Consider the following 27,346-nt stretch of genomic DNA (forward strand, 5'->3'; position numbering starts at 1 on the left):
TCTGAGTTCCCAAGATCTTCATTGGTTATGACCCAAAAGACTCTTTGGTAACGTCACCTTGATTTCAACCCCCTAGAATAGAGCTAACCTTGTACATATAGTGAGCTATAGTACCTTTCAAAAGTATGACAGAATGCTCTCCCATTTCTAGGATGTATGATGTCGTTTGTTTGAAATAGTGAACCCTAGATCATTTCAAAAGCTAGGACATCATAACCCTACCCTCCATAGGGGTGTTTATTCTCTTTCTTGCTATGTGTTATGTGCAATGTATTGGATCTATATAGGGGTTCTCAAATTCGAATGAGTGGTTCAAGCATTTCAGTTTCTGGGGTTCAGTGTGTTTTTAGTGAGAGCATAATTGGAAGTTCCGTTTTGTTTCTGTAATTGGGGAGTGACCACCTGTTGATTGCACGGGCTTTATTTTGAATATTGTGAATGGCCCACACGTTGACTAGAAATTTGAGAATGATTTTATTCTGAGTTCTGAATTGAGTATTGAGTCTAAGTTTTATTCCACCAAGTTTGTAGAGTTGGGATCAGACTCGAGTCATTCTAGTGAGTCAGAGTCTGTTGATTTCGATAGTGCTAACCTAGACATTTATGTCCTATCTAGGTCTTCTTTGTCATTTTCTTTTGAGTCTATTGTCAAAAGTCTGTTGTCATTGCTGAGTCATAGCCTCTTTTTAATAAATAAATAAAAAATGCCATAGAGTCTGCCTACTTCTTTGTGCCTTTAAATCATAGCATTGACTAAAGTTTTTCAGAACTTTTTCCCAAACTCTGATAAAAACAAAGAGGAAGAATTTCCTCGGGATTTGCAAATTTTGATCAATTGAGAGGAAGAGAGGTGTGCTAAGCCTTTGATGAATAAAATCATTTCTGTTAATGTGGGTACTGAGAAGGATCCTGGCTTGGCCCAAATTGGTTTTATCTTGTCTTCGTAAGAGTACAAGTGATTAGTCACTTTGTGAAAAGAATTCAAAAACTGTTTTTGTGTGGTCCTACGAAGACATGCCTGGAATTGATTATACAGCATAGGATCCCTCTTGACTTGAGGTTCGACCTCCTTAGCTCCTTAGCTTTCAAACCGTGATTCGAAGTATTTAGTAATCAACCAAAAGTGTGAGGCTTGCATAGCCGAAATGGAAACAACCCTTGAACTAAAGGCAATGATGTGATTCAAATGGAGGTAGCCCTTGAACTAGGGGCAATAAGGAACCACCCTTGAGATGCTCGTTGGGCTGAAAACCCGGAAAGGCGACCCAGGCAAAAGTTACAGCAAAAAAAAAATGAGAAAAATGAAAAAAATGAAAAGCTCGCAAGGTTGAAAACCCGAAAGGGCGGCTTTGGCAAAAGTTAGAGCACAAAAGGAGAGTGTCAATACCCGAGTGAACCTTAGCCAGAACTACGTAGGGCCTGTGATTAAGATTGGAAACAACCCTTGAACTAGGGGCAAGAAAGTCGGATGTGATGTAGATTGGAATCAGCCCTTGAACTAGGAGCAATGATGTGATTCAAATAGAGGCAGCCCTTCAACTAGGGGCAATATGGTCGAATATGCGTTAGATTGGAATCAGCCCCCCTTGAACTAGGGGCAATGATATGATTCAAATTTGAAACAGCCCTTGAACTAGGGGCATAGTTGAAATAGAAACAGCCCTTGAACTAGGGGCAATAAGGTTGGATGTGATCAAAGAATTAAAACTGGATTGTTTCCCAATGAAGATCGCCCAGAAATTCAAAACTCAGAATTTGAGAGAAAAGGGACAATTGAGTTCCTATCCACTACACTAGGAGCAAATTTAGGCCCAATTAGCCTAGTCCTTACATCATCATATCTACTGGTCAAGTGTAGCAGTCATTCTTATAGATGGCCCAGAGATCTCACACCTAATCAACATAGACAAGCTAAAATGAAATTATTACCCTTGAGAGACTCGTTGGGTTGAAAATCCGGAAGGGTGACCCAAGCAAAAGTTAGAGCAGAAAAACAAAAAAAATAGAAAGTAAAAAAAAAATGAAAAATGAAAAAATGAAATGAAAAGCTCGCAAGGTTGAAAACTCGTAAGGGCAGCTTTGGCAAAAGTTAGAGCACAAAAGGAGAGTGTCAATACCCGAGTGAACCTTAACCAGAACTACGTTGGCCTGATTCCTATCTTTAGGGTACATAGATAGCTTCATTTTTAAGTTCGGCCCTAATTAATAATTTTTTAACTCATTCATTTCGTCCATGTTTGATTGGTGTATCTTTAGTCGACTTGGTTGTCCTATCCATGTTTGATTGGTGTATCTTCGTTCTACTCAGTTCAGTTGGTTCGATTCAACTTGGTTCGATTTGGTTTGGTCCAGTTCCGCTTGACTTCATTTGGTTCGGATCGGCTTGGTTCGGTTATCACCATTGATTATCTGGTTCGAGGCTATGCATCCTAATGATTGATTCCATGTTGGTTGGGTTGTGGCCATTTGCAAAAATAGGTTTTGATTATTTCTAATGAAGTTTACTGATTTTCTCGAAAATTATTCCATTTTTGCAAAACCAGACCATTCTTTGGACTTAAAAAAGAGAAAATTTTCAGTACTCACAGCTTAGCTTACATGATTTCAAAATAGAAAATGGAATAAGCATGCTAATCTAACTCTCATGTTGATCAAAACATTTTTACAAAAAACTCAAGAGAAAAAAAAAATCAAGGCAATCAATTAGGGACATAGTCGAGTCGGAGATTCTATCTTCTCCACCGCTTGAGTCATGAGTTCGTTGGCCAACTCTTTGGCTAGATCATGAGTTCATCGGCCAACTTTTTGGTTGGCCCATTAGTTTCAATTTCAACCCATCAAGACAAACTGCAGAATCGCTTAGGCTCAATGGTTGTGTTTCAGAGTCTTATTTTTTTTAAGTTCCTTTCATACCAGTCAGTGTATATAAGTGTGTTTGGATCGTTTTGCTTCGTTTTTCTTTCGTTAAGTCATTCTTTGATTTAGGTCAGTATGGGTCATTATAGAATCAATGTCCAATTTAGAGTTCACAACTCAATCATTCTCAAATTCAATTAAAATTGTTTTCAAACTCAAAGTGATATGCCAGTCAAGCCATTCATGTGTAAACACGAAACTTAATTTTATTGCAAACAGGAGATGACATCCCCGATTACAGAGACAAAAAAAAAAAAAAAAAAAAAAGAGTAGCATTTTCTCAATTTTTCGGCAACAGCTCGGCGACGAAGATTACAACCAGCATCATTTGCACACAGCTTCGTTGCCTGACTTTACCATCAGCTGCCTCGCTTCATCTTTACTCCTTCGAAGCTCTTGAAGACTCTGTCTCGGCCTTGGCAGAGCTTCCGAAGGAGATTATTCCTCGCTAGCCATCAAATTGGTTGTGCGAAGAAACGTCGAATCAAGCCACGGAGGTGGCCTGTCGTTTCAACTCTTTGTTCTGCTTTTTCAGCACACTAATTTTTACTCGAGCGTCTTTGTACATACGTTGGACGAGGGAGAGTTATGCATTTAATTGATGTACCTCACACGTCCTGTTCTACAGTCGACGGGACAAGTTGGAGACCGCAATCACGGTCTTCACACATGACCTCAGCGTATACGAGTTTGCTGCGATGTCAGACTGTGCCGCCATGATTTGTTCAACTGACATCGCCAGAAAGCTGAAAATAGGGGAAGGAAGAGGAGCCCGTTGTTGAGGTTCAGGGGAGTCAAAATCAGTCATCTCTATTGTGGACTCGTTCAGGTCTGGAAAAAGAGTAAGAGAACCGTGTAAAGAAGCCATGGCAGATGAGAGTAATGCAAAAGAAAGAGGTTGCGAAGTGGTGGCAGAGAAAGTTTGCAGGCTTTTGCTTTGCCTTTCTCTCTCGCAGGCCTCAACTTCAGAAGAGAGCGAAGAAGAAAAAGACAAAGAGGGAGAAAGACCGAGACAATCATTGACAATTGGGGTAGGATTGGACAGTCTGTCGGTCAGGCACCGTTATTGTTGAAATCGCGCACTAGACACGACGCTCGAAGAAGATAAAGGAAGATCAAGTGAAACAAAAACACAGAGAGAGGCGGGAAAGTTGTATATGTATATATATGTGTATATGTATTGTTCATCTATGTATTATATATATTTGTTTGAATATTTGGTCACAAGATATTTGGTCACAAGAGTGGCTTGGGCTCAGTGGTTCAGCTTAGTAGTTAAGGATTGAGGGGCTAAACTTGAGGTTAGAGGTTTGAGCCCCCATAGCAACGAGTGTTTCTTTTGTTTTGCTTTGGTTTTATGTATATATATCTCGTATACCTATGTATTATATATATATATATATTTTTGAATATCTTGTCACAAGAGTGGTTTGGTTCAGTAGTTCAGCTCAGTGGTTGAGGACTGGGGAACTAAGCTTGAGATCAGAGGGTCGAACCCCCGTATCCATGCATTTTGCGTTTTTTCTTTCTTTTTGTGTGTTTTGCGTACGCGCGCTGACGTCAGCAAACAAAATATACCTTCTCAGTAACAGCATCTTCCCGCTGACGAGCGCAAACAGACTATTCCTCGAATCTGTATTTGTACCGTATGTACATATCTATGTATTTTGTCTGTGTATGAATATATGTATACTGCATGTACATATTTCTATGTATTTTATCTGTATATAAATATATGTATACCGTATGTACATATCTGGGTGTATTTTGTCTGTATATGTATATATGTATATCATATGTGCATATATGTATACGGTATTTGGTTCGAACTTACAATTCCTCATCTCATTCTGTGTATCTATCACACAATAATCTCACTTCGAACATCTACCACACAAAACACAAATTCAAATTCAATCGCGCTATCTTGCGCATTGCACTGTCTTGTGCAATTTCAAATTCAATCGCGCTATCTTGCACATCGCATTGTCTTGTGCATTCCAATTCAATCGCACTATCTTGTGCATCCCTACATCGCACTATCTTGTGCACCCCCCACTCGCACTTTCTTATGCACCTGCATTGCGCTATCCTGTGCATTCACCCATATCACACTGTCTTGTGCACTCAAACAACACTATTTTGTGCATTCACCTTGCATCGCACTATTTTGTACATTCATTCCCCTACATTGCACTGTTTTGTGCACCTCACTTGCACTATCTCGTGCACTCCTAGGGTGTAGGAGACCTTAAATCCTCTAGAGGTGCAATTCTTTTGGTGTTTGTCGTGCCCAAACAACTTCAAGCGGTCTGGTACAGCCACCTGTCTGTGTTTCCAATGAGTTCCTAGAAGACCAACTGTGACGGTGGAAACTAGAGTTCGAATGGCAATGCCTAGAATGCAAAGGTTTAGAATTTCCGAGATTAAAGTCTGGTTTAAATACCTAGGGGTTTATCCTCGGCTTGAAATATGTATGGCAGCCCCATAGGTTGAGGTAGCGTGTATGCGCCTCAATTCTGGATTCTGAACCAACCTAGTCTGTCACCCCGTTGGAGAATAGGGAAAGTTGTGAATATGATTAGGAAGAAAAGCGGCATCAGTGGCTTCTACATGTAGAGGTTACCCCTTGTCATTCTACTATACTTTCTTCCACTCACATGAGACGCGTTTGGGTTTCGCATCCACCTTTGCTCCTTTTACGTGAAATGTGTTAGGATGAGATGTTTATCTGGTTAAAACCTTCCCCCTCTCCGTGTGAGATACGGTTAGGTATACCTGTTGGTTACACCACCTTTGCTCCTTTCACGAGAAACGTGTTAGGATGTGACGTTCACCCGGTTAAAACCTTCCCTCTCTCCGTATGAAATACGTTGAGATACACCTGTTGGTTACACCATTGTTTTTTTTCTCGGTTAAAACCTTCTCTCTCTCCGTATGAAATACAGTGAGATACGCCTGTTGGTTAGACTATTGTTTTCCTTCTCAGTTAAAACCTTCCCTCTCTCCGTATGAAATATGTTGAGATACGCCTGTCGGTTACACCATTATTTTTTTGTCCTCGGTTAAAACCTTCCCTCCCTCCATATGAAATACGTTGAGATACGCTTGTTGGTTACACTATTGTTTTTTTTTCTCAGTTAAAACCTTTCCTTTCTCCGTATGAAATACATTGAGATACGCCTGTTGGTTAGACCATTGTTTTATTCTCGGTTAAAACCTTTTCTCTCTTCGTATGAAATACGTTGAGATACGCCTGTTGGTTACACCATTATTTTTCTTCTCGATTAAAACCTTCCCTCTCTCCATATGAAATACGTTGAGATACGTCTGTTGGTTACACCATTGTTTTTTTCCTTAGTTAAAACATTCCCTATCTCCGTATGAAATACGTTGAGATACGCTTGTTGGTTACACCATTATTTTTTTTCCTCGGTTAAAGCATTCCCTCCCTTCGTATGAAATACGTTGAGATACGCCTGTTGGTTGCACCATTATTTTTTTTCTCGATTAAAACCTTTCATCTTTCCATATGAAATATGTTGAGATACGCCTGTTGGTTAGACCATTGTTTTTCTCCTCAGTTCAAACCTTCCCTCTCTCCGTATGAAATACGTTGAGATACGCCTGTTGGTTACACCATTGTTCTTCTCCTCAGTTAAAACATTCCCTTTCTCCATATGAAATACGTTGAGATACGCCTGTTGGTTATACTATTATTTTTTACCTAGTTAAAACCTTTCCCCTTTTTGTATGAGATACGGTTAGGCATACCTGTTGGTTACACCATCTTTGCTCCTTTCACGTGAAACGCGTTAGGATTACAAGTCTGCTTGGTTAAAACCTTCCCCTTTTCCGTATGAGATGCGGTTAGGTATGCTTGTTGGTTACACCACATTTTCACCTTTCATGTGAAACGTGTTAGGATTTGTGTTCACCTGGTTAAAACCTTCCCTCGCTCCGTATGAGGTACGGTTAAGTATGTTTGTTGGTTACACCACCTTTACTCCTTTCACGTGAAATGTGTTAGGATGTGACGTTTACTTGGTTAAAACCTTCCCCCTCTCCATATGAGATACGGTTAAGTACGCCTGTTGGTTACACCACCTTTGCTCCTTTCACGTGAAACGTGTAAGGATGTGACGTTTACTTGGTTAAAATCTTTTCCCTCTCCGTATGAGATACAGTTAGGTACACCTGTGTGTTACACTACCTTTGCTCTTTTCACGTGAGACGCGTTAGGGTTGCAAATCGGTTAAAAACAGCAGGTGAGCCTGTCTGCTTACACCATGCCATTCTCCTCTTGCGTGCAATGCGTTAGGATTACAAATCGGTTAAAAACAGCAGGTGAGCCTGTCTGTTTACACCACATCTTCTCCTCTCGCGCGAGACGCGTTAGGATTGCAAATCGGTTAAAAATAGCAGGTAAGCCTGTCTGTTTACACCACGCCATTCTCCTCTCACATGCAACGCATTAGGATTGCAAATCGGTTAAAAACAACATGTGAGCCTATCTGTTTACACCACTCATTCTCCTCTCGCGTGTGACGCGTTAGGATTACAAATCAGTTAAAAACAGCAGGTGAGCCTGTTTGTTTACACCACACCATTCTCTTCTCGCGTGTAACGCGTTAGGATTGTAAATTCGTTAAAAATAACAGGTGAGCCTATCTGTTTACACCACCTTTCCTCCTCTTGCGTGAGACACGTTAGGATTGTAAATCAGTTAAAAATGGCAGGTGAGCCTATCTGTTTACACCACCTCTCATCCTCTCGCGTGAGACGTGTTAGGATTGTAAATCGGTTAAAAATGGCTGGTGAGCCTATCTGTTTACACCACCTTTCCTCCTTAAGATTGTAAATCGATTAAAAACAGCAGGTGAGCTTGTCTGTTTACACCACCCCTCCTCCTCTCACATGAGGCGTGTTAGGTTGTTGATTCACTCAGTTAAAAAAATCAGGTACGCCTGTTGTTTACACCCTCTTTCCTCCTTTCGCGTGAGACACGTTAGGTTGTTGATTTCACTCGATTAAAAATATCAGATGCGCATGTTGTTTACACCATCTTTCCTCCTTTCGTGTGAGACACGTTAGGTTGTTGATTTCACTCAGTTAAAAACATCAGGTGCGCCTGTTGTTTACACCATCTTTCCTCCTTTTGTGTGAGACATGCTAGATTGTTGATTTCACTCGGTTAAAAACATTAGGCGCGCCTGTTGTTTACACCAACCTTTCCTCCTTTCGTGTGAGACACGTTGTTGATTCACTCGGTTAAAAACATCAAGTGTGCCTGTTGTTCACACCATCTTTCCTCCTTTCGTGTGAGACGTGTTAGGTTATTGATTTCTCTTGGTTGAGGTTTACCTCTCTTGCATGATCATATGTTTTTCAAAAATAATCGGCTTCGCGTAGCAGATAAGTCCAGTTCTCAAAATCTTTCTGCATATCATTAGCACCTTGCCCCTAAACTACGCTGGTTTGATTCCTTGCAATAGGATACGTATGCAACCTTCCAGTTCAACCACTTGCATTTGCATCTTGTTTGTTTGTCCAAGTCTTACGGCCTTGTCAAAAGGGTCGTCTTTGGGCTTTGACATTCACTCACGTCATAAAATGACTTCGAGCTCTGTCAAAGAGGGACAACTGTAGACACCCCATTTCAATCGACCCTAAGACTTGGGCACTTTCTTTTGAACACCCCATAATGAAAATTAGAATATGTCATTTTATGAATATCTCAGCAGAAAAATCAAATTGAAACTTTAATCTCAAACCTCACCCTTTTTGACCAAATTATTTTACATCACTCAAATCTTTTTTATTATTTTATTAATTTGTAGTATTTTAGAATTTTATGTATGTGTACATATTTTTAGATGTTTTTATATAAATTGGTATAAATAATATATTTTTAATATTTTATAAAAAGAAAATAATAAAAAAACAAAAAAAAAGAAAATAATCATAATTAAAAAAAAAAGATTGAATTCAATTTATATATATATATATATATAGAGAGAGAGAGAGAGAGAGGTTAGAATATTTAGTCAGGATGGGTTTGGTATTATGATGAGTTTGTGAGTAGAGTATAATAAGAAGATGAGAAGCGAGGGTTTAAGGAATGATAATGTTTTTGGAGTGGAGATAGAGATAAGTTATTTGTGAGGATGTGTGGGGCGTTGGAATAGATAATAGAGAGATTATAATGAGTGAGTGCAGAGTAGGTGTTAAAGTGTGTTCAGTTAAAGAGGGAGTGGGTGATGTATTATTTTAAAGGAGACAATCTGAAATTGAAAAATAAAACGAGAAGGAAATAGAGATGTTGAATTCGGTGAGTGGGATTCAAAGGTAGGCGGAGAAAATTGAAAAAAGAGGAGAGCAGGTGAGAAGGTAGAAAATATTGAAAAGGGAGGAGAGCATGTGAGAGGATGAAGAGGCTAATACACAGAGAGCCACATGCAAAATCGGGGCGCTCCCTCTCGGCAAGAAAACACAGCTACACACAGAGGGGAAGGGCAAAAACGCACAGCTGGTCTCTCTCTCCCTCTCTCACGGGGTTGACAGGATCAATTTGTTTTTAAAAAAAAAAAAAGCAGAAGACACACATGCATCCATACTTCATCCCTCTCCTATGACAGAGATACACACACACAGAAAAACACATAGAACTCTCTCTCTCTCTCTCTCTCTCTCTCTGCAAATTCTTGATCTCTTTCATCGCTCTGGTTTCTCTCTCTCAAATACACGATCTCTCTCTCTCTCTCTCGGGTTGGAGAAATAAGAGAGTTGAGGCTAAAAAAAAGAAACAAGATTCATCTCCTCTCTCTCTCTCTCTCTCTCTCGAAACCGACACTAGTCTCCAACTTCACTCTCTTTCCTTGAAAACGAGCCTCTGCAGTATCCTTTGGCTTGCAGAAACGAGTCCGTTGTCGACGATTATCATGGCGTTCGCATCTCCGATCCATATCGATGGCTTGAGGATCCCGATGCTGAGGAGGTAAAAGATTTTGTAGAACAGCAGGTGAAATTGGCAGAATCAATGCTAGAGAAGTGTGATACGAGGGAAAAGCTTCGAGAGAAGATCACGAAGCTCTTCGATCACCCAGTTTGGGCAGCTCGGTGGAGTCGTATTCCCTCTGGGCCAAATTTAAATGGTAGTGCTGTGCAAGAAAGGTTTCTGATCCGTCCAACCATGTTGATCGCTGGTAGGTGGTGTGTCGCTGTGGTTTGGTCACTAGTGCGGTGCTAGCCGTACGTCCTGGCTTCTTGGACACCACCGGTGAGGCCAGTGTTTCATGGTTCTGGGGTGAGTCGTCACCACCGGTGTGGTTGTAGCCGGTTTCACTTCCGATGTGAATAGGTATGGGCTGCTCTCGGTGCTGTCAATGGTATAGATCACTAATTTATTATCACTAATTGAAAAAAAAAAAAAAAAAAAAAAAAAAACAAGGCACAAAACACATGTGACAGTGGGTGCACTGTCACGAGCAAGGATCCTCTAGAGTGATTTTTTCTTAAAGTTTCCTAGAGTGCTACATTGTGTGGTTAAGATTTACTGGCAAGTCACATCAATTTTTCTGATATGACTTGCCAGTAAATCTCAACCACACAATGTAGCACTCTAGGAAACTTTAGAAAAATTTCACTCTAGAGGATCCTTGGTGGCACTGTCACATCATTAGAGCTATTATTAATTAGTGGTCTAAAGTATTTTTTGTTGCTAATTCAATGCCGGTGTCGCTGTATATGAGAGTTTGGAGAATATGGTTGTCCACGCGCTATTTCGGCCAGTGGTGCACTGCGTTGTAGCGCATAATTTTCTGATTTCAAGTGTTTAGGCTCTAAAGTGTGAGCTGATGATAGAGATTATATGGGCAATGGTAGAGGGCCCAAATTCTGTGGCTCAAATGTGGCTCAAATGGCCAAAACGACGTCGTTTTGAGTACAAAACAACATCAAAATGGCCAAAACGACGTCGTTTTGGCCATTTGAGTCACATTTGAGCCACAGAATTAGGGCCCCCAAACATTTTTCAGATTATATATATGCTATATGTATAATATCTGAGTCAGTCATGGATGACAAATATTTGTTATGTTTGAGTGGCGGGTGGATAATATTTGTTATATGTATTATGTTTGGGTGGATATATTTTTACTCAGTAATATTAGGTATTATAAAAAAAATTTATAAAAATTTTATAATCTTTAAATTATATTTAAAATAAAATATCATACATTAATTAAGATAATTTAAAAATTATAAATTTTTCATGATTATATTAATTAAGATAATTTAAAAATTATAAATTTTTCATAATTATTTTGATGAAATTTTTTTCTTTCCATTTTCACTTGAAGTTCCAGATCAGTTTAAAATGTTGAGAGACTCAGGTGGGGCCCTCTATTGAAGATGCATAACGTGGATTTACATGGGCTGAGGTGTGCAGGCCTGCTAGATTGAATGGCCGGAGGTTTAAAAATTTGGGCTCAACTTTCATTGGAGAAAAAGGTATGAAATGTGTCAGTGGACTCCTGAGTTAGGTTATTACTTGTGGGTGGTCTGTTTTCCTAAAGTATATAAAAAAATTTATTTTATTTTTTATTTTGAGTGTTTGTGAAAATTTTATTTTATTCATCTCTTTTGGATCTGTAATATTTAAAGTATTATAGTAATTTTTCACCCTGCTTCTTTTTATCTCATTCTTTAATCGATTTTCCTAACTATACATATGTATATATCTGACATGCCATACATCTCCATACTTTGCATCCATGTTTCACGCATTAAGATTCAGTTAAATTTGTATTTGTAAATTTAATCAATTTTCATGTGATTTTATGCGCTACTGCATGTTCTTGAGATGATTCACATGCCATATTTTAGAAGCCAGATCTTTAGAAGCATTCTTATGTATGTATTACATTAGCATTTGTATATAAGATCATGTATATTTTACTAACTTTGTTTTGTAACTATTCGCGAGACGTCGGTAAATATGTGAGTTGTTATACTTTAGCATCCCGCTTGTACATAATTTTCTTATTATGTTTAGCATCCTACCATGAGGCTAATTGCTTAAATAATAAAATGTTTGAATACCTGTGGATGAAGGCTTGTTGCGTGAATTGGAATCATTCGACAAATGTATAATTTAAGCCCACTTTGTAGTGGCAAATGCACAAACTTTAAGCCCACTTTGTTAAGTGGCAAATTCAAACCCTTTTTGAAAAACAAACATGAAATTGAATTGTTCCAATTTGAGCAAACTAGTCTATACTTTGTATGCTTCACATAGTAAATTTTAGGATTTATTAAATAATCATAACATGAACATATAAAGAAAATAAAATTCATATCATAGTTTAGTAGAGGCCGATCTTTGATCGGGTGAGCGGGGGTGCTCATTATTGACCTTCCCCTCTCATACCTAAGGTTCCGAGCTAAGCATCTTTGGTTATGACGAATAATGGCCTTGGCACGAGTCATGGGTTTCCTAATTTTCTCAAAATAAATATTAGGTGGGGACTCTGGATCTGATGACGCAGTCCATTTTTGGCAAAAGGTTTTTGCAATAAAATAGATTTTCTATAAAGTTGTCAAATCTGGACTCTCATCTACGTTTCACATTGCACTAGTGAGACTAGATCAAAAAGATCGAGAGTCCGAACTGTTTAACGAGCGCGGGTACCTCCCCGGCATGTTACAATAGCTAAAATGTACCAATTTATATAGCATTACCTAAAAATATGTACACACACATAAAATTATAAAATATTACAAATTGATAATTTGGCCAAAATGGGTTAGGTTTGGGATTAAAGGTTTAATCTGATTTTTCTGCTAAGAAATTCATAAAATAACATATTCCAAGTTTCATCATCGGGTGGTCAAAAGAAAATGCCCAAGTATTAGGGCCGGTCAAAATGGGGTGTCTACAGCCGACTGTAGGAGGAGACTTTTGTCATTTGAGGTGGGTTATCATATCTTTTTGAAAATATCACCTAAACGGGGTTTGATGAAATTTGGGAAGAGTGGGAAGTTATCCCCTCAGTTTATTGGCCCTTTTGAGATCCTTGAATGAATTGGGGAGGTTGCCTATCGTTTGGCGTTACCGCCATAACTTTTCAGAGTACATAACGTGTTTCATATTAGTATGCTTCAGAAGTATGAGCCGGATCCATCGCATGTGTTGGATTGGACCGACTTAGAGATAGACGAGGATGCCTCGTATAACGAGAGACCAGTGAGAGTCTTTGGATAGACGGGACCAAGTCTTGCGAGGCAAGACAATTTCCTTGGTCAAAGTATTGTGAAAACATCACAGGGTTGAGGAAGTAACTTGGGAGCGTGAATTGGAAGTCTGAAAGAAATATCCGGACTAATTTGTTGATGTTTGAGTATATGTTGAAATTCTAGTTTTATTTATGAACTATAAAAACATTGTATATGTTTTAGATTATGAAAGCATTGTAAATGTTGAATATGTTTTGGAAATGCAAGTTAATTTGAACATTATATATGTTGTTTAAGTTTTGAAAATGCAAATTTATTATAAATATTGAATATGTTTTGGGAATCTGAGATGTACACTTTGAAATTGGTTAAATTTCGAAAGATGCATATTGGTAATATATGTTGAGATATATGTATTGTGGATTTGTTCCCTTGTGGAGGGATTGAATGGCCAGTAGATAGGTCATGGTAATAAGCATTGAATTGTAATCATTTTGAAAATTGGGTAAACTTGGTTTTGAAACATGTTTTAAGGACAAAATTCTTTAAGGCGGGGAGGTTATAACGATCCCGGTTTTGACCCGACCTTTGTTACATTCTGGACTCGGATTTCGTGATTTGATATGGTATCCATGTCTTGTTTTCCTCCTTTAACTCTTTGAATTTGGGTTTTTGAACATGTGGGGCGTATTTTGAACAGGTTGGTTGTTGGTTAGTCTAGATTGTTGTTGCCCAGATTTTGGTTTCTTCGCTCGAGTGAGGCTTCTTGCGTTCGAACGAGCCTTGTGAAATTTGTTTCTTCGCTCAAGCGAGGTTTCTTGCGCTCGAGCGAGAATTGAGAGTTCTCAGGTTTCTTTCCCAGAAGCAGAATTTTTGGGAAGGTAAAATGCTTCGCTCGAACGAGGCTTCTTACGCTCGAGTGAGCATGTGCGTCTGTAAAACTTCTGAAGCTTTGCATTATGCACTCGAGCGGCGCTTCTTGCGTTCGAGCGAGGTTACTTGTTGTTTTTGGTCGCTCGAGCGAAGGTCGCATATATCAGTTCACAGCAGGGTGATTTTTACATCACTTTTGATCTTCTTTTCACTCAAAACCCTAATCCGACACTCTCTCTCTCTCTAAAACACTCTCTCTCTGTCTCTCTCTCTCTCTCTACAAATACTCCTTGATCTAAGGGTCTCTCAACCCTAGTCCTTTTGATAAAAAGATAGAGCACCTTGTGGGCTTCCTTTTGATCCGAACGAAGTGGAGTTTGGGCACTCTTGAAGTTCTTCCTTTTCCTCCTTTGGGCTTTTACTCTTGAGGTAAGAATATTCTACACCTTGTTATGGTTTTTAACCTAGGTGTTTGTCATTTTGTATAAGTGGTGGAATTTGGAAGGTTTTGGGTAAAGTTAGGGTTTGAGTTCAAAATTTAAAAGAGGGATTTTATGTTGGGTTCCATGAATATATGTATATATATATTGGGTGTATTGAATATGAGATTACATGGGTTAAAATGATGAAATTTGGACTTGGGATTGATATTTGAAAAAGAGGGAAAATTGCCCTAATTTGTGTTAAATAATTATTTTGTATAAATAATAAATTGATATGAGGAATATGAAATTGGGAGGATGTGTGAATGAATGGTGTAGTTGGATTTGGTAAATCACTCATCTAAGGAGAATCTGATAAATTATCTGTTGATAGATTTTGTATCTGTTTAGAAATATCTATTTTGGGTTATCAGTGGAGGATAGCTGTGATTGTTGTAGAAATTGTATAAGGATTAGGTGAATCGAAACTGGTCATTTGAATTATGTCATTGAATATGACTGTTTGATTAAACCATTGGATATGTGATTTGGAGTCAATGTATATAACAACGTTTTTAAATACATTGTATATGTATTATTGTTTGGGAGGAGATAGGGGATGTACTCCATTATTTAGGAGGATATAGGGAATGGACTCCATTTTAAATTAAGTTGGCCGGAGTGTCCAGGGTGAAAGTCCCAAAACCTTATATGTGTATCATTGGGTGCTGATTCCCTCAGATGAGAATCCGTAAAATGGCAAGAAGATTGAAGTGTTTGGATAATGAATGTTATTGAAATGCGAATGAATGAGTTGTAGTCTCATTTGGGATGGTTTAGATGATAAGGAATCATACTTATGCATTGATTTGAAATGAATGAATGGAAATGTGTTAAGATGTGGTTATTAATATTGTATGATAATGGAAAGTATGTAAGTTGGTCACGAATGTTGAACAGTTAACTGATGTATATATCTTAGTTAAATTTCATATACTGTGTTAGTATATCTCTACTGGGTTTTGACTCACCCTACTTGAGAAACCATTTTCAGGTACAGGTGACATACCTCCTCCAAAGGCGTAGCTTGGGAGGACTTAGAGACTGGAGGCTTTGTTTTGTTAATTTTGTGTTTAATTGTTATTTCAAACCAAGGGCTTTACATGTATAGAGCTTAGGACTCTTTTGTTGTAACCAAGTGATATCTTGGAAAGATGTAAACCCGTAGAGCATTTATTTTGTTGTAATCACATAGTGTTACATGCTGTAGTTTCATAATGAACATTTATGAAAGTATAATGCATGTAATATTTCTTGTAATATAAACTCTGATGAATGAAAGTATAACATTTTCTATTATTTTTTTGCATCTCTTGAGTTGGATTATCCTCTTTATTTTGAGGGCGTTACAATCCCACCATTTTTTGTCGAGATAACATGACAAGTGTCATAATTTGTGTGGTGTAGAGCAATGCTCCTAGACCACTAAATAACTTCTCATTTCCCAATCATTTTTTCACTCACCATTTAGTCAACTATAAAAAAATATCAAATCATCTTCAACTTTTAAACTATTTTCAAAATATATAATCAAACAAATTTTTAAATTTTCTAAACTCTTTCCAGAAAATTATTTTAAAAATCATATCTCAAAACACAAATTAAACAAGGCCAAATTTAAAACTTCTTCGATTATAAATTTTGAAAAGAGTTCAAAAATTTAAAACTTGTTTGATTATAAGTTTTGAAAGTTTAAAACTTGTTTAATTATGAGTTTTAAAAAAAGTTTTCAAATGATTAAGTTGAATATTAGTTTGAAAAACCAAAAATCAATCACTCTGTTTGGTTTCAGTTTTTAGAATTCACTTTTTAGAAAATTTTACTTTTTTATTTTTTGTATTTTTTTGTTTTCAATGAAATTTTTTAATAATTTAAGCAATTTTTTAATTTTTAGACACACCTAACATAAATACACTTACAAAGTATAATATTTGTGATTTTTTTAAAAAAAATTCACTAAATACAAAAAATACAAATATATATATATATATATATATATACAAAAATTTAATACATTTTTCGTATTTTTGTGTATCTATTAATTTTTTAAAATATTTTTCACAAATATTTTACTATTTAGATACATCTAAATAAGGTGCATTTAAAAATGTAAAAAAACTGCTTAAAATTTTAAAAATATTCACTAAAAATTAAAAAAAAAAAAACAAAAAAAAATTCAATTTTTAAAAAACCTGAAACCAAATACACTAAATAGATTTTTGAGTTTTGGGCTGTCAATGTTGTTTTGCACATTGGCAACATCTTTTGGAGTATTGTTTAATTTGACTCCTTCAACATCTCAAGTGGCCTTCAATTCCTACTTTTGAATCTTGCATGATAATACTTTAGCATGGAGCTTAATGGTCTTTCCCTTCTCCCTTTTTTTAAAATTTTTTTTTTTTTTTCTCTATGTAATTGTAATTAGCTTGATGACATTTATAGTTAGTTGTCTATTATACATGTAGAAATTTAATATAGCAACAATATTATGTTATTATCACCAATCAATAATAAAACTACATATGTAATAGTAATGACATGGTATCATCATAACGTAAAAACTTATTTCCGATAAAGAGAATAAAAAAGGCAAAAGGAATGAAAAAAAAAAAAAATCTAACTATGATTGGTCGATGATTGGGCCTTTTAATTGGGCCCCTTTCTCATATTGGGCTAGCATTGTTGAGGTTTATGGTTAGTGGGTCAAACCCACATGTATTCCTTCCTCCCAAATAGTTGGACTTTGGAGATTCCACAAAATGCTAGCTTGCCCAAATGGAACACCTTAGTGAGGATAGGTCTGTCTTCATACTATACCTCCCCTCGTCCCCCTTTCTTCTGTATATTTATACACACAGAAAATTAGTAGACATGTGAAGCTAACACACCCCAAATTTAGTAGCAAATTTAACAGCAAAAGCTCAGTTAACAAATGGTTTTTATTTATTTAAAGAATTTTTAATTATTTGATTTTTGTTTTCTCTGATGGGGACCATTGTGGTTCCACTGATTTTTTTCTTTTTTCTTTTTTTAAATTATTTTACAAAGATCCAATCACATTTTAGTTTCTCATGTCATATGTTCCATATTCTTTTTTCTATTTTAATTTGGTTTGCAGTCTGTTAAAGTTGTGTAACTCATTAATTATAGTATATATATATATATATATGCTTTAAGATTAGACAAATCTTAGAACAATCTTATGATAAATTAAATTTGAAAAATGAAATTCCCAAAATAACCATCATGGCAAACCATGACATGTGGTTTTTTGAGGATATAGATTGGAGAATAACTAATCAAGTTATTTTTCAAATTTTAAATCCAATCCAATGGATAGGTTATCCAATGATCATCAAAGCAATGCTCTCATGCATAGTAAAAGGCTTCCGATGGAGCAAATATTTTACTTTTTGGATCTCCAGCACTGTTGGTTGGCGGGAACGAGAACATTTTTTCCAACCATACCAGATTTGGTAGCTTAAAGAAGCTCAAGATTTTGAATTTGAAGATGATTATTTAGATGAAGATCACCGGAGGGAGTGATTGGAAAATATCCAAAAACTTTCTTTGACAGAATATTGGATAGACAGTCTAATATCTGTTTCACAAACAGCGTCCAACATCCATAGTTCAACAAAATTGTCATTCATGGTCACAGATTGAAGAATACTATTTGTAACTCATTTTCCCATAACATATCAAAGGTCTCCTACGTAAATTAATGAGGCTCTTGACATGTTATTATATAACGATCTTGGTTGTCCCTTTACTGTTCTGTTGTATTCCGGACTCGGTTCCGTGCAGTTGGTAGTGGTATCTATCTTGTTGCCGTCCTTTAATTCCACTTGATTGAGTTTTAGAATGTTTTGAGCAGGGTTGTTACAGGTTGGTTAGGCCTTGGTTTCAATTTCTTGTTGTCCAGTTTTTAGGCGATCCGCTCGAGCGGGTCTTCTTGCGCTCGAGCGGGGATTGTACACCTCCAGTATTTCGTGTTCCTGCAAAACTTTTGCAGATGTGATTTTTACGCTCGAGCGGGTTTGTTTACGCTCGAGCGGTGGCGCTCGAGCGGGTTTGGTGGCGCTCGAGCGGGTAGTACTTTCTGGGTATAAGTTCTGGGAGGGGGAAATCTACGCTCGAGCGGACTGGTTTTCGCGCTCGAGCGGAAATGCTTTATCCTTGTGTCTTGGCGCTCGAGCGGGCCTTATTGCGCTCGAGCGTGTTCAGATTTTTGTTCTTGGCGCTCGAGCGTTGTGTTCTCCGCTCGAGCGGGTCATGCGTATATGAGTTATCCGCTGGGTGATTTTAAATCACTTTTTGCTTTTCTTTCTCTCTCCTACTTTTTTCTAAAACTCATTTTTGAGAGCCTCTCTCTCTAGAAACTCCCTTCTCTCTAGGGTTTGATCTAGTTAGAGTGTCCTCCTTCTCTTCGGCCTTTGTAAAGGTTGTGTTGATCGTCGAGGGCTATCTTTTGATTTGAGAAGTTCGTGGTTTGGAGCATTTTCGTTTTCTTCATCTTCTTGGTTGGGTGTCACTCTTTGAGGTAGGGATAACCTACTCCTCACTATGGACTTTGTCTTTAAATTTTAGTATTTTGAGATGTTGGGGTTGGTTTGGTAATTTTGTGAAAGTTGGGGGCTTTTGTGTAAATTTACAAAAGTTGGGGTTTTAGCTATATAAAACCTAGATGCATGTTTGGCATGGAAAAGTGAAATTAATGTTAAAACATTAAAGAAAATGGAACCTAAGGATTGTAATGTTAATTATGGAATATGCCCTAATTACATTGGTTAATTAATTTGTATAATTAATTATGAGAAATGAAGAATTGATTTGGAAAGGCATGGGATTAAAGGGTGTAGTTGGATTATTTATCGCTCACCTAGTTGAAATGTTGATTATATATCCATTGTTGCATTTATTTTCTGTATAGAAATAACTGCTTTGGGCTATCGGTGGAGGATAGTCTTGATTGTTGTAGACAGTGCATGATGATTAGGCAAACTGGAACTAATCACTGGAATGTGTCATTGAGTATGACGGTTGAAAGAATATATTAAATTTATGTGTTGTGTGATGATGTGTATAATTATTGTTTATATGCATTGTGTTGTGTTGGAGGAGATAGGGGATGTACTCCATGGTTTAGGGGGAGATAGGGGATGGACCTCTAAACCGGATGTTGTTGGGAGGAGACAGGGGATGGACTCCATAGATAGAGCTCATATGCTTATCTAGTAATGTGTTGACAGAGCTCATATGCTTGTCTTTGGAAGTGTGATAGTGCTCTTATGCATATCTATGGAAGTGATGATATAGCTTGTATGCTTATCTGTTGGTGTGTGATATAGCTAGTATGCTTATCTATTATGAAATGGGAAAGTGCTTAATATGAGTTACTGTCTCATATGAGTTGTTTGGTCAGGTTCTGAGCCATGGTTATAAATTGAGAATTAAAAGGAATTGGAAAATGGATTGTAACATAGACTTGTATGTCATGAAACTGTAAAGTGTGATAAGGGAAAGTATCGGTGTTGGCCATCTATCAACTGCTAATCTTTTAGCCATTGTTCATATTTGGTTTAGTATATTTCTACTGGGCTGTGGCTCACCCTATATGGGAATATCATTTTCAGGTACAGGTAGCATGTCACCTCCAAGGACGTAGCTTGGGAGGCTAGAGGCAGGCGGACTTTTGTTGTTTTATTTCTTTAATGTATTACATGTATATTCAAGCCAAGGGCTTAATGTGTAAATGAGTTAGTACTCTTTTGTTGTAACCAAGTGTTAACTTGGAAAGCTGTAAGCCTTTAGGGCATTTGCTTTTGTTGTTAACATGTAATACTTTTGGTAATAGAACTCTAATGAATAGAAGAAAGTGGAGCTTTTATATATCAATGCATGTCTATATTGATGAGTTTAATGTTATTATTTTGAGGGCGTTACATATTAAATCTCAAAAAAAGAAATAATTTGGATCTTCCGTTGGAATTAGCCATGACCGCGGATGACGTAGAACATTTTTGGAATGAGCAATACAGCTAGGATTCGGATTCCCCTTTCCCCTCTCATAGCAATGGGGATCATTTCTGTCAATATCATTCATTTACATTATTTATTTTAGTTTAATTTATTATATCCTTTTCTTTTTTTAATTTTTTTTTTGGCCCTAGTATTAAAAAAAAGAATTAAATTAAATTAGTAAAAACAAATAAAATAATTGTACCATTATCGAAGTGTAAGCTGGGTTTATGCTAAATAAGGGCATAGTTTTCATTTACACTTTTATATATTTACAATTACTTTAAGTTCTTCCATTAATTTATAATTTTTTCAAAGAAAACTCATGCACAAGTGATAATGACATTGACACTTTCTTAGGAAGTAAAAGTTCAATTGAATAAGCAAAGAAATGAGAAACAGCCCATTACATTAAAAAACTTTCGAATACTACATAGGCATAGCGATGCCATAATAAAACTTGATCTCCTTTTTTTTATCCTTAATATAGGAATCTCGAGACATTATTCAACATGAATATTTTGAAACAAAAGAATTGTTTGTTAGAAAATATGGTGTTTTTCAAATTCTTTTATCTCCTTGTCTATGTCCTAATATAAGAATCTCGAGATATGAGAAAATATTGTAGAGTAGAAGATCCAATGTTAAGAGAACTGTATTATAATTTGTTTGGGGCTTATGTGGCATGAGAGAAGTAAATAGGGAAGTTGTCAAAGCATGTGGAAGGGGCAGGCATATGATTTGGGTGGGCACATATATATCTATGAATTGAAGGCACTACATGTATTTGCTCCAATTACAATTTTCCCCACCAGTAGAGAAGACCACATGGTAAAGATAGATAAGAGGGGTGGGTTGTGGTCCTTCCCATGTGCTCTCTTCTTTCTTTCATTATCTCAAAATAGAAAATTTTGTGGTGAAAGTGCTAAAAAGGTCGCATCAAACACTGACTAAGGTCTCATCAAACACTGGCTAAGGTCTTATTTGACAAGTAACTGTTTTAGTTTAAAAGTCAAAAATTTACTAAAAAAATCAAAAATCCTATAACCTATACCAAAAAGTTAAAGATCTCATTTTCTCTCTACTTTTTGCACTTCTTTTCGTAAAAAGCTAAAAAGTCACCCCAAACATACTAATTTTTTTTATCTCATATTTTAGCCAAAAAATTAAAAAGTTACTAAAATAGCCTGTTCTCAAACGAGGCCAAATTTGTTTTGAACATGACTATAACAAATGCTCTTCTCAGTTTACCCAAAAAAACCTACTGTATAAGAGAGAGATGTCGAAGCCTACCATCAAGTATTGTTATTTCGCTTCATTAAGATAGTATACAAAATAGACAAAAGCGAGCATGATGGCTTATTAAGAAGTGCTTTGATTCTTAGGTTGAAATCGACTTACCTGTCATATTCGGCTTGGAAATGAAAACAAGTAAACTAACATGACTAGTGTTGTACCAATTTATATTGGATAATAACATGGAGAGTTCAAATCGACAAACATGCTCAACTTGAAATAAAATAGTGATCTGTCATAAGTCTCATTATTTGAAAATCCTACTAACACATAAAAGTACTTGCCATATCATTGGAAGTTGATTTTGGGAGTCTAAAATTGATGGGATATAGCATTACTAGACATATTACAGTAGCCAATAAATACCTATTTTGGCTTTTAAAAGTTGCCTTAAAATTCAATTTTCCTTTTCTAAGATTAATATAGTGGCAGCAAGTGGGCATTTGATTCTGCTTGATTGAGTTCAAAAGCAAATAATTTAATAAAAATAACACCACCACTTGCTCTGTCAATTAATAACTACAGAAATTCTAATTCAGTCAACTGGATGGTTTGCTCAGATTCTGCCATTGGCTTCTTCAACTGTCGGTTGACCCCCAATATGTTCAATGATCGAAAATTAATTGTAAAATTCAATGTAAACAAATTACAACTTGATTAACGATTCTAAAATTTAGACATCCTAATTAATGCTGGAAAGGATCTCCCATGTCTCATCCATCTTCCCATCAAAATACAGAAGACATTGAAGGAGCAAAATTAACTCATTCAAAATGCAACCAATTAAGAGGACGAAGTGGAGATACCACTACATATGCAAAAACGATTAATAATTCGTCCACCAAATTTGTTCAGCCCAAATGAGACTCTGACCAATTTTTGAAAACTCTTACGGTCAGAATCTCATTTGGACTGAACAAATTCAGTGGATGTAACGGTACTAATCATGTGAGAAGCAATTCTAGTGAAAGCATTTAGATTTCTTTGTTCGAAAATACAATGATATACTATTCATAAAAAATCTCCAAATGGGAACTTGTATCTCTGATAAAAGTTGCCATAGAAAATGTCCAGACCTAATCTCACAAGTCACCAAAAAAGTACACAGACTACTTTTGATCATCAACAAGAAGACTACAGCATGCTACAATGCTCGGTAACAAGCAAAAGCTACATTAACATCTTTTTTCTTTTTCTTTTTGTTGGATTCGGAGTCAAAAAGCTACACGATGATCAATCGTTACCAATTCACATTCAAAAAGCCAAAATAAATTACAAAACACGAAATGCACCAACTATGACGAAACTCTTCCTGTATAAACACCCTGCTAGAATAATGATAAAGGTGTCAATATAATAACGTACCAAGATAATTTCTTGTAGAGAAATCTGGAACCATTGAAGATCACAGGTGCAGCATTAGAGCAGCCGTCAGAGCGCATGCCCAGAAGTGTTTCTGCAAGTAAGAATTCTCTTTGAGATGAAAGTCGAAAACCCTTATTGGTATCTTGCTGACCTCTGCCTTGCAGCAGTGTCATTGGAAATTGAATTTTATTTCCAATAATTCAAATGAATTTAACCTCAACCCCCTTGGCTAAGCCTGTTAACGCTTCTTCAAAGCAAGAAACACCTCACCAAGTTGCGATGCACAAGTGGCATGTGCATCTGATTCCAAAGATTTAAGAAATGATTTAGACAGGTTAAGACTTGTTATAATCTGGAAGACTTTGCTGCAGAACTTACGCACTTCAGCCCGTCTAGCCTGTTTTTCTGGCATATTTGTAACCAACTCTTTTATCAAATGACACAGTTTGGGAAGATGACTGTTCAAAGTTTTCTTTGATGCAGCCCGTCCACTTTCATCGGTACTAACAGAGATGAGTGATTTGAGTATTTCAATCACCAAGTCAAGCGCTTCAACTCTCCGAAACTCTGATTTTGAACAGCAACATTTCTCCAAAAGGAATTCAAAGAGATGATGACCAATCCACGGTCTTCTTCTAAATATGTCTTTCAAAAACTCTGCCTTCATTTGAGACTTTTTACTTTCAAAAAACGCTGCCAAAGCACCACGGAAAATATCAAAAACCTTCTGCAACTCAGATTCAGGAAACTTTCTTGAATCAATGATCTTCAGAATCCAAAATGTTGAATTCTGAGCTAGGGATGTTATTATCTTGTGTCGATTCCAAGAGGCTGATTGCTTCTTCTTTGATGGATTGGCAACAGATTTCTTTTTCTTAAATGGTTTTGATGCCAACTTCAAGTTCTTTTCCAACAGAGGTTCGAGCATAGATAGTTGCACAGATTCTCCTCTTGGATAGTCCTTTGCTTTGAAAATTTTCTTTTGCAGAATCCCCCATATGCGCTGACCAAACTGCTCACTACCTTCTGCAGTATGTGGGTTGACAAATGCCTGGGCTAGGTTAGAGTACACCTTCAATACCTGGGGCTTTCCTGTATAGCAAAATAGAAGTAGAAAAATTATTCATCCTTGAAATATCATAGAAAATACCATATATGGAGATGTCAACTTTCAAGTGCAAAAAAAGATTCATGTAGCCAACGCCACTTGATTGGGACAATCGCTTAGCTTGGTTTAGAAATAATATAGAAATTGTTTCAAAATCTAGACCCTTCAACAAGCAGGAAAATTAACAGATCAAAGTCAACCAAAGTCAAAACATAGTACGTTAGATAACTGTTATTTAAAAATATAAAAGCACAGAATTTTTAAATGTCTTCCAGCTTGTTAGCCAGTGACCATTTTGTACAGTCTAAAAAAAATCCCACAAAAATAATTCATATGTTTGCTATATACATATATGCACACACATACATTCACAAGGCTTGTTGAGTTGAGTATAAATATATATACATTCACGTATAGTTATGGATATCTAAACTCAGATGCACACATATCCTATACATAACTAACAAACCATTAGAAGGGAGAAGAAAAATAAAAAATGAAAATGAAAATCTGATTATCCTTCAAGAACTCACACATAAAGAGGTCTATAGAAAACCACTAAGAATGTATTTTGTATAAAGAAAAAGAGCCAATCATGCCACTTACGGAAAGTAAGATTCAAACTGAGTTCGGCAAAAACTGAACAGGCTGGTTCATAGATACCCAGAACGGATCAAGCCACTTACCAATCAGCCATCTGATCGAATCTTTAACTTCTAAATTGTTTTCTAAGAAAAATAGTTGGGGGCAATGTAGAACACGTAAACCAACCTAGATGATGGTCTCTCTGGTCAAACCAGACAGTCTGGTTGGGGTTTTGAAAACATGTTATTGATCATGTCACTAAAACATTTGAAAAGATTACGTAAAAACATTTCAATTAGCATTCAAACATCTAAGAAATGCTCCTTAGTCAATCATATGGTTATCGTTTTTACTGCTTAAGTTTCTTCCAATAATGCCAAAGTGACTTTAAGATTTCTAAAAGGCACATTCGGATTTCAAATGTTCAGCATGACTGGAACTGTGATGCAGCCAGTATAATCAGACAAATTTCAAACCATTTATACACGTTTTAATGCCTTCAGTAAACTGATTTCCTGAAAGTAAATTAAACTTAGCTTTGACAAAAAAAGACTTGCCTTGATTCTCTTGCAAGTAAATCTCCAACAGCGAGAGAACGCGAAGTTTGAAGAGTGCAAGCTGAGAATGAGCAGTTTCACCACCAGCCTGGTTCTTGCGCTCTTTTAAAATTCTCGCAAGATAAGTATCCATGCGGAACATTGCATCATCATCCATACCCCCATCAGAATCATCAGAAGCTTCAGGAAGTTCTTTGTCAATCGTCTCAACCCCAACTACTGCCTCAGAGTCATCTGTCTGCTCATCACTCTCAGCCGTTTCACCTGTCTCAGCCTCGTCAGATTCCTCAGCTTCTTCGATGCCAAAAAGATCTTCAACATCATCATTGTCATCGTCATCATCTTCACTGTCTTTATCTTGATGTCTAGCTGGTTTCAGATCTTTCTTTATAACCCGCAACATCCGAAGCAGTCCATTGTCCGTGACATCATTGCAGAAATATTTAAAAACCTGCTCAGAAATTATAGGTATCAATAATGAATTATATAGCAAGCATTTAAAGTTCTCTGAATAAATAAGCAACATAATAAAACCAGTTAATGCCTTTGCAAAAAGTCCCGTATACTTTAAGAGAGGTGTAGTCACAACCAAACGCATGAATGCACTGACTAAGAAATATGTGTTTTGTTTAATTTTGAAAAATGGTTTTTCTGTTCTCAAGATAGAAAACAATGAGAACTATACAAAAAACAAAAAAAAAATTTGTTTGGCAGATTTTCCAGAAACCGTTTCGGGAAGGTTTCTGAAAACACTAAAATTGTTTTCTGAATTCTCGAAAATTGTTTGCATATGAAAATGAAAACGATGATTTTCCGAACTTTTCGTTCTTTTTGCTTCCAAATGAAAATGGAATTTTTTAAAACGATACTAGACAGTCTAGACAGGCATAATGTCTGTATCTACACAATCATGACTTGCCAACAAAGAGTGGCTCCAGATTAAGCAATCATGACCTACCCTGTCATTTCGCCTCGTGCAATTAAGATAAAAACATAAATCTTCTGGTAACTTTTGGCATATGATAGGCTACAAGCGTGACGCCCCCGACCTCCGGACTATTATATTATATTATTCTAATAAGTTTAATTGCATGATTGTACGTTTAATTGTGTGATTACATGCTTAATTTTGTAGTTATCTATTGTCACATGGAATATCTGTTCAAATTGACAACTTAGAGACAAAAATTGAGAGCCTAGACGGCTTCAGAAACTGAAATTGATTAGTGTAATAGACTAATTAGAATATTTAGAATTTTATGGCAACTTTAATTGAAAATTGATTTGGATCAAATAATTAGAATAAACTGATTGAACTTAGTTAGAAGTAAGCCTAATTAATTAACCTTGATCAACCTTGATTAGGCTAAGCTAATCACACCATATAAATAGGTTAATTAAGTCTTGAACTCATATATACACACTCTTGGCTGAAATTTTGAGAGAGGGAGAGAGCAACTCAACATCTAGAGAGAGAGAAAGGAGAATTTGAAGGAAATTGTGGAGAACTTGGGAATTTAAGCTAGTATATATATACTTGAATCAAGCCCTAGGTATGATCTTCAACCTTAATCTTTGAAGAAGGAACATGTAGGAATTTAATTCATCTAAGTTTTGAGTTCATTTGCATGAAATTGTGAAGTAGAAGCTTGAATCACCTTGAATTTGGAAGATAAGAGTTAATTATGTACATGCATGTATAAAATGAGTTAGAATTCATGAAATTCTCCCATGCATGGCACTTTTACACCTCAACTTGAAGAGTCCATGTTTTCATCCCTCTCACATCAATTGATTATGTTTTGAAGAAATACACACTCAATTTGAGTTAAACTCGTTTTATAATTTGAAGTTGGAATTTGAAATTGAAGAATTACTATGATTTTGAGCAATTGGTTCCAAATTCA

At 36.5% G+C, this 27,346-nt stretch overlaps 1 protein-coding gene and 1 long non-coding RNA gene across 3 annotated transcripts in view; one reads left to right on the forward strand and one right to left on the reverse strand.

Moving 5' to 3' along the window:
- Positions 1–11,276: 11,276 nt before the first annotated feature.
- On the forward strand, positions 11,277–15,806 carry LOC145820009 (uncharacterized). The gene is made up of 2 exons (XR_014360887.1): positions 11,277–11,427; positions 15,502–15,806. It is a non-coding gene; the product is annotated as an uncharacterized LOC145820009 (long non-coding RNA).
- Positions 15,807–22,802: 6,996 nt separating this feature from the next.
- Positions 22,803–27,346, reverse strand: part of LOC114258020 (rDNA transcriptional regulator pol5) — a 14,095-nt gene continuing 9,551 nt past the window's right edge. For both annotated transcript variants that reach the window (XM_028197859.2, XM_082914259.1), the window contains 2 exons: positions 25,440–25,890; positions 22,803–24,281 (listed from right to left, as the gene is read on the reverse strand). In XM_028197859.2, the coding sequence (XP_028053660.2) occupies positions 23,428–24,281; positions 25,440–25,890 (1,305 nt within the window). In that variant the 3' untranslated portion in view covers positions 22,803–23,427. The remainder of the gene's footprint in view (positions 24,282–25,439; positions 25,891–27,346) is intronic.

The sequence above is a fragment of the Camellia sinensis genome, chromosome 2 (assembly GCF_055761805.1).
Source record: "Camellia sinensis isolate YWXY chromosome 2, ASM5576180v1, whole genome shotgun sequence".
NCBI lineage: Eukaryota > Viridiplantae > Streptophyta > Magnoliopsida > Ericales > Theaceae > Camellia > Camellia sinensis.